Source organism: Apus apus, chromosome 4 (genome assembly GCF_020740795.1).
Source record: "Apus apus isolate bApuApu2 chromosome 4, bApuApu2.pri.cur, whole genome shotgun sequence".
NCBI lineage: Eukaryota > Metazoa > Chordata > Aves > Apodiformes > Apodidae > Apus > Apus apus.
The window spans coordinates 86684650-86692949 of NC_067285.1; the positions used below are offsets into that span (position 1 = coordinate 86684650).

Sequence of the window (8300 nt, forward strand, 5' to 3'; positions counted from 1 at the left end):
TTCATAAACAACTACAATAAATACAGCCCTGCTCTCTAACAGTGTCTAGGCTGCAATTGTAAGACTTAAGGCCCTATGAATTCCAGCAGATTTGTGTTACCCACATAAACTTCTTTTACAACTGTGAAGATATACATAAGGACTAAGATTTGGGTTAGAATAAATGTAATTTACCACATATGCCTAGAATAAATACACAGCTTCTGAAGACTAGCTAAACAAAGGTATGACCTTTCCTATATACAAGCAATAGGATAACATTTTAAAAGTAGAAAACTGTACATTTTATACGGTTTTTCAAATATGTTCTCACTTACATTATATTATTTACATTTTTAATCCAAAGTACATTTACACAAATGTTTTCAAAGGTGGGAGTTCATGTGAAAGATGAAAGTGAAGAAGTACAAGTCACAGCACCCCTGTGTGACTATCTCAGGCGGCAGATACTGAGAGGACATTCACCAGCTCCTTATTTCCTAGGAACTATTAATGTCAGTCAGCTCTAGGTACATAGCTGGTTTAGTCCACAGCTAGTCTCCCTGTATTCTCTTGGCTGCTGAAAGAGAAAGCAATTTTTCTCCTGTGGGATATTCTGCCCAGAAGCTTCTCTGATTGACTTTATGGGTTGGCATTCCTTTGCTGACGATGGGAAGAGCAGCCAGCTAGCTTGGCTGACTGGCTCTGGGCAGTATCACTGGGCTTCCACTGTCAACGTGGTCCCTGCAGCTCTTGGTCAATACTGCTTTAATTCATCCTCTGTTTCTACTGTAATACAATACTGTACCAAGCCCAACTGTTACTTTTTGTAATACTTCAGATGTTCCAAATCACTCAGTAAACTCCACCTCATGTTAAATGTAACTCTGAGTACTAGTACACATTTAAGTAGTGCACTGAATATGCTAACACATACTATAAACTGGTGAAAATTACTCTTATAATTCTACGAATTTTGGAAAGTGTATCACTTGCCTACAAAGTAACTGTAGTAGCCAACAACTACTGTTTACATAGTATTTTGTTAACTCTTGGACCAGAGGTAAAAAGGAAGTTCTGAAAGATCTGAAAAATAAAGTAATACTGCTTAAGAACATTAATTTTCTGTTTCTAAGACAGTATCACAAAGAATGGGAAGGCCAAAGGGAATACTAAATGTTCTGAGGGAAAAATAATACAACTGCATAGGTGAAAAGTTGATCCTACAGTAGCTCCAGTTCATCAGGATGAGGGTTTGATTCTTGTATTGATGTAGGTGTGATCTCTTTAATGGAGTTCTGTATATTAACACATTTGAAAATGGAAATGTTTATCATTGTCATATAGTGGTTGCTTTCTTTTTTCTAGTTCCAGGATATATATTAACTGTTAATGCTCTTAATGCTTCAAAAATATTTCCAGCTATTAATGCAAGATAATTTTTACCTCCATGAACATATGAGCAAATGCTGAACTCTCCTTACATAAGCAATCACCACTGACTATGAGAATTACTGGTGCTGTGTTGAAAATCTCATATATTTGTAAGCATCTGCCAGAATGAGGCCCTCCTAGTATATAAAAATGAATGGTCAATCATTTATGTAAAAAGTATGTTCCATTTTTTACTTATATGTAAAATTAAAAAGCAGATACTGCATATCATTTCTTTTCTTTTTGATTAGATTATTTATGAAATGCTGGTCAGTGAAATTCAGCCAGTCACTTTGATATTAGAAAATATATCTTTAGGACAAAGGACACAGGGAGAGACATAAAAGGTTGGAAGCATAGAAGCATATCCTCATGAGTACTAAGCAATCCCTATTGTTGGATGACCAGATTGAATCATCATTTAGGTAGGTGTCATCAAAGTTCACAATTTTCAGGTCCTTCTTTAGGTACATGTCATTCAGTTTGTTTAGTGTTCGAGCAAAGGTATATTTAGATGCACAACTGTATGCTTCCAGATTGTAGACTTTGTGGAAGTGCATATCAAAATATGGATTGTCCTAAAAAAAAAAAAAAAGAGAGAGAGAGAAAGAATGAAATTATTACATGCATTACAGAATCACAGAATCCCAGCATTGTCAGAGTTGGAAGGGACCTCTAGAGATCATCTAGTCCAACTCCATTGCTAAAGCAGGATCCCCTAGAGCACATTACCCGGGACTGCATCCAGACGGGGCTTGAATATCTCCAGAGAAGGAGACTCCACAACTTCCTTGGGCAGCCTGTTCCAGTGCTCTGTCACCCTCACTGTAAAGAAGTTTTTCCTCATATTTAAACGGAACTTCCTATGTTCCAGCTTGTACCTGTTGCCCCTCGTCCTGTTACTGGGAACTATGAAAAGAGTCTGGCTCCATCCTCCTTGCACCCACCCTTTAGATACCTATAGACATTGATAAGGTCTCCCCTCAGCCTTCTCTTCTCCAGGCTAAAGAGTCTCAGCTCTCTCAGCCTTTCCTCAAAAGGGAGATGCTCCAATCCCCCAATCATCTTTGTTGCCCTTAGCTGGACTCTCTCTAGTAGCTCCCTGCCTCTCTTGAACTGGGGAGCCAGTTATTAGAATGGCAACCTGTTGTTCTCTGCCTAGCTACCTTCAGGGCTTTTTCTCAGTTTGATGGGTTCTAATGGACTTTGCATATTTCTGCTATTTATACTAAAGGGTCTTTTAAAACTTTACAAAGCAGCAGTTTATAATTTGCAATTTTTTGCCAGTAGGAATTCTGCTGGGGTAAAACTGACAGAATTTGACCAACTGGTACACTGCACTTTATTGGGATCATACAATCTTGTTTTGAAATGAACAGGTTTGTCATGTTGCCTAGAACACACTATATGAAAAGCACTTGCCTTGGACTATAACTATATGTGCCTGTCAGAAGAAGAACAGTGATTGCCCTTCCTGCCCAATTTCTCTGTGCTTTCTGGCTCTTTGGCACAATCCTAGCAGCAGCTAAATTCTGCTAAATTCCATGGATATGAATAACTATTTATAGTAGTGTTAATCACCCTATAATTATGAATTTGAGGTTCATGTAGGCTTTTCTTTAACCAAAAATGAGACAGATTTTGATCATCCCAGTTGTGGAAGGCTGAATCATCTCTGAACGATATTTAAGCTCAACACTTAAGAAAAAAGCTAATGTAAATACATGCAGGCAACTGATAATGAAATCCTGTCTGTCTTGGCTGAGGAAGAGACAGGAACAACTGCAGAAGCAAGATAATCCTTTACATGCCCTCTCCAAGTTATTAGTTTTGACTTTCTTACCCCATCTAGCCTAAACTGCAAAGAGCTCACAGGGTGAAGGGACACTCTGAAGCTGAGCTCACCTCCTCCATCTCCCAGGCTTATACTTCTAAACGTGAGGGCAATGTGCACAGGACAGAAAGAACAACCACAATCTATCATTTTCCTTGGAACAAGGCTCTGAAACTTTTCTTGCAAGCCCTTTGGTTAGGATAATGTATTATGACTTCTGTTTTATGTTCATTTAAAAGCACTTCCAGAGGGGAAAAAAAGTTGTTGTTTTTTTTTTTTTTTCCTGAACTACATTTATTTTGCACAGAAGACTGTTAAAATGTCTTCTTGTACATGCAAGAAGATATTCTCCTCAGCATGTTCTTCTAGTTTATGTAAAATAGGGTTTAATTCTACTTTTGGTGTTGTTCTGTATTGTGCTACTGCAGCCTCATTTTACCCTTCTGAAGCTGTAAGTGAAAGATTGGGACTTTTTTAGCAGTAAGGACTGTCAGATCTAGCTAAAGCTGTTTTATATTTATACACACAAATATACAAACATTTAATTGATCCAAGTAATGTGAGATTAAGCTCTGTGAAGTAGGCACAATTTTGTGAGCTGGTACACCAAACAATGAACTTGCATGATTTTTACGTTTGTTTGGGGCTTTTTACATATTGGCACAGAGAGAACAGGTTTATGAATTCAAATGACAAGGTCACAGTCTTCATAAAAATATTTAGTGAGATGTTGTTTTCAAATATGCATTAAAATCTATGGAATTAACTCCAGTTTACATTGGGAGCTGCAGGTGAAGAATTTTTATCCCCAGGTATGATGAACAAATTAGAAAACATTGGCTTCTCCCTCAGACCTCAACCAGAGAGATGAAGATGACAGCAAACAAGAAAATCTCACCTTCCTCTTCCCCTGCAACAGTGCAAATGCAACGTGGAGCCTCTCACATGCAATAAAACCTAAATTACTTGGCGGTTAGATTTCTTTTGTGTTTTACATAACTTTCTTTTTCAGATAATGCATTTTAATACTTGCATTCCCAAATCAAAACACAATCAAAGTATATATGTATTTAATAATACATAACACTTACAGTGTCTGCTTCTTTTCCATCAATCATCTTCAGATCTTTCAAAAACCACTTTTCAACTATTTCATATTTCTCCTCTAGATCCACTCGCCAGTGTTTAACCATATATATTTCTACTTCTTTACTTTTAGTCACTGCAAGAAAAAAAAAAAAAAGAAAAAGTTTAGATTCTCAAGTAAGTCAAGGAAGTCCTTCCCAAAAGTTCCATTAATAAAAGACTTGATCAAACTGTATTTCAGATAATAACTTACATGATGACAGACAGGGCTGTATAGAGCTATACTTGACTTAGCAGTTTTGTTTTGCCACGGTAGTAGGAATAGCACCATGTTCTCAGACTAAGAAACCTGTCAGCTTTTAGTAGATTTAGAATTTACCTTACCCATCCTGTGGAAAGAGAATCTTGTCTGTGCAAAAGCCTTTCATCTGAATTCACCAGCAGCCTAATTCTGGCACTGGATCTGTATGGATCCTTATCCTATGTACTTTGGTGGGAGCTGGAGTCAGAAAGTTGCAAACCTGCTGCCCCAGCTCTGTACTTACATGGCTTGTGCTATACTTTCCATTCTGTGAATGGAAGTTCTCTTACAAAGCCATTATTTTTTTAAAGTAAAACTCTTATTTCCCTGCAAAATACTTAAGTAGGCCACTTAACAAAAATATCGCTGAGAGTATTTCTTTCAGTGAAAGAAAGAAAGGTTCAACTTGGCCAGTGCCATCTTTGTAGAAATCAGTATTTTCTCACTTAGGCAGGAAATGAGAGTAAAAAGAGCACAAAGACACCCTCTGCAATAACTACCATTATTAATTGATTACACTGAGTGCTGCGAAAGAGACTGGATTTCTGTAACACAATAATGAGTGTAAAAAGCACTGGAGCCTGAACAATCTGCTGGACATCCAGTATGACGGCTGCAGGGCAGGCCACTTCCCCAAGCCATCTATTAGGCTGAGCTAAGGATGAGATGTCACCTATGTCTGGCAGGAGCATTACACCATCATAGCACTGAGCTACAGATGCAGGAGCAAAATTCTTTTATTTCTAAACGCTGCCTAAATTTTTGAAAACTCATTGTGAAACTTGACAGATTTTATTTTATTCCTGTCAAAACATCCCTTCTCACCTGTTTATAAGAAAATGGTTTTCAAAATAAAGGCAAAGGATATACATTGGAGAAATACTGTCTTTTCATTGCTAAGAAAAACAGTGGAAAATGTATAAATTTATTATAATTTCTCTCAGCCTATAGCTTCCCAAACAGCCTGCTGGAAAATACAAACCAATGTTGCTTTTTTTTTTTCTGGTCCTATCAGTCATGGCTGCTCAATGATTTTTAACCAAAGGACCACTATTGTCTACAGACAAGTTACAATGGTTCCCATTTGCAAGCAAATCTAATAGGCTAATCTTAGCAAATTCTCTTCATACTTTTGGGCTCTTCTGTTTTGTTTGTTTGCTTGCTTTGAAGGGAATATGTTGTCTCCCTCAAGACTTAAAACAAAAGGAACCAAAGCCAAACCCAAAAGCCCCCAGTCCTGTCAGAAAGGCAAGGAGATGTCCTAGTGGCCCCCTAGTCCCACACACTGTTACTTCGTGATCACTCATGCAGGAACAGAAATCGTACAGCCTAAGGACAGAGAACCAATGTGTTAAGAAACTTGGGCAGACCATTTTCAACTAAAAATAACAAATAAATACATTCATTTGTTTTTCCTGTATTTTATATATTGCTTGCTCTTACAGTCAGTTGACAGAGTTGAAGAAAATGTATTCTTTTACACAGAACATGAGCTCAGATCTACCATTTCATTCTATTAAACTCTGAAAGCTCTTCTTGGGGAGGGCATGGCTATGGCAATGCCTTCATAGAGCACAATCTATTTCTTTCAGTATTCCACGGACTGAGGACCTTTTCCAGAGTCTCTGTTGAACAGTGTGATGTTATCCCTACCGTTCTTCTCAGGCACACCAATACTGGGCTGTTAAAACCCCTGCATGTGGTTGCATTTCAGCTTTATGTTCTTCCAGGGTTTATAAAGCATTAGTGAAAGGATACTGTTTCCTTCACACAGGAACTGGGACCTGCTGTTGTAAAATGGAAGAAAAATAATGTTGGGTATATGGTACAAAAATATGATTGCTCAGTTATGCACACCAAGATTTTGTTTGAATACAGATTTTAAAAGGCATAGACTTCTCAAGTTTTGCCTACATATAGCTTGACTGATTTTTTTTTTTTTTTTGTGGTAATTTGAAATCAACAGGAATACACTGAAGTTGCATTGCAAGAACAAGATTTTAGATAATGTTTTTTTTGCTCCTAGAGAATCACAGCAGATTACAGTAGCTGCTGGCAGCCAGAGGCAACCCATCTTTCAGAATCAGATTTCCACTCTACTCACCACTTACTTGACTATGCCTGAATATATTAAGAGAGTTTCATATTCTATACTGGAGAGATTCCACTCTTAATGCTTTACATAAATTTTCCTCTATGTCTTCAGAGACTTTCAATCTGTTAATCTGATTAGAAGCTTTCTCAGTGGCTTGTTCTTCTCTACCTTGAAAAGAAATCTTCAGTACAGATTTTAAAGCTGCATAATGTTATTTCTCCCATTTGGATGTTTTCTAACAGTGAACTCTGTAGATCTACCACATGCAACTAAAGAAACTTCTAGAGGATAGCTTTGAATCTATGAACTAGTATTGGTATTTCTGTGCATTTAGAAGCTCAGTGATGTTCAGGAACCCATTTCTTAAAACTATTTTTGCAGTTCAAAAGTACAAAGCCTGTTCCACTGAAATTACATGAGTGCAAGGCAAGTAGCTTGCTCAGTATTTCCAGTAATCTGTAAAACAACATACTAAAGACTTCAGGTGTTTACAGAATTAATGGTCACACAGTACCCATATTGAGTAAATTAACCCATATTGGATGTTAACTCAATCTATGTCTCAACTACATGTAACTTTTCTCCCTGCTATATGTTTTTTGAACCTGAAGAGGAAGCAGACTGGAAAAAGCATTCACTCCAGTCTAACTCCTTATGGACGAGAGTATTTATCTGTTTTAGTATCTTTCAGTGCTGGGAAATAAATAAACAAAAAAAAATCCCAACAACCAATTCAGCTTTTCTGAAACCTTGTTCTAAAAACGTTATGGAACAAGTACACTTGAAATCAAAGTTAGTAAAGAGCAAGGTAATGAAGTTCACCACTCACAGCAATCTTGTTTCACTCCCAATTGCAACTGCTTCCTGCAATCTTAATGCATTGTTACGCTTCCTTATGGAAAACCCGGTCGGAACGACACGGAGGTATTGCCCTTTCACAAGCACATCAGGCACTGCCACGTCCTGACGCTCTCAGCAGTTGTGTTGGAAGTCTCACCACCTCCGCCGATACGAAACCTACAGCTCGAGCACAAAACGCCGTTTGTGCGGGATGCAGCCGCGCGAGGACAGCGAGCTGGGTTTCGTGCCGTGCCCGGGAGCTGCGGGAGCTGCGGGCGGCCCGGGAGCCGCAGCCGCCCCGCGCCGAGAGGCTCCCGGCCCCGCCGACTCGCCCTTCCCGCTGCGCTCCCACCCGCCGCCGGGCCCCCCGCCCGCGCTCCCGGTACCTGCGGCGCACAGGTAGCAGCGCTGGGCGCCCGAGCCCTCCACCTCGATGAACTCGTGCAGCCGCTGCCGCCGGGGGCCGAACAGCCTCTTCGCCAGGTCCTCCTTCACCAGCGAGGACATCGCTTCCCTCCCGCCCGCCCCCGCAGCTGCTCAGCGGGCACCGGCCCCGCGCCCCGCGCCGCACGCCCCCGGGGCAGCGCGGGGGAGGCATCGCTGGCAGCTGCGCCCGGCGGGGTCCCGCTCCCCCCGCCGTGGGGTCCCGTTTGTCCCGGCCAGCCCCCTGCGGTAAGACTCTGGCCGCCGGAGCGGGGAGAGGCCGGGCCGCCCATCTCCCCGCCCCAGGC

General features: G+C 40.3%; 1 protein-coding gene across 1 annotated transcript; it reads right to left on the reverse strand.

Annotated features, from left to right (window-relative positions):
• Positions 1 to 1727: 1727 nt before the first annotated feature.
• Positions 1728 to 8076, reverse strand: EXOC1L (exocyst complex component 1 like). The gene is made up of 3 exons (XM_051619102.1): positions 7956 to 8076; positions 4339 to 4469; positions 1728 to 1991 (listed from the first exon to the last, which is right to left on the reverse strand). The coding sequence occupies exons 1-3, from the start codon at positions 8074 to 8076 to the stop codon at positions 1728 to 1730; spliced, it is 516 nt and encodes a 171-aa protein (XP_051475062.1).
• Between the last annotated feature and the right edge of the window lie 224 nt (positions 8077 to 8300).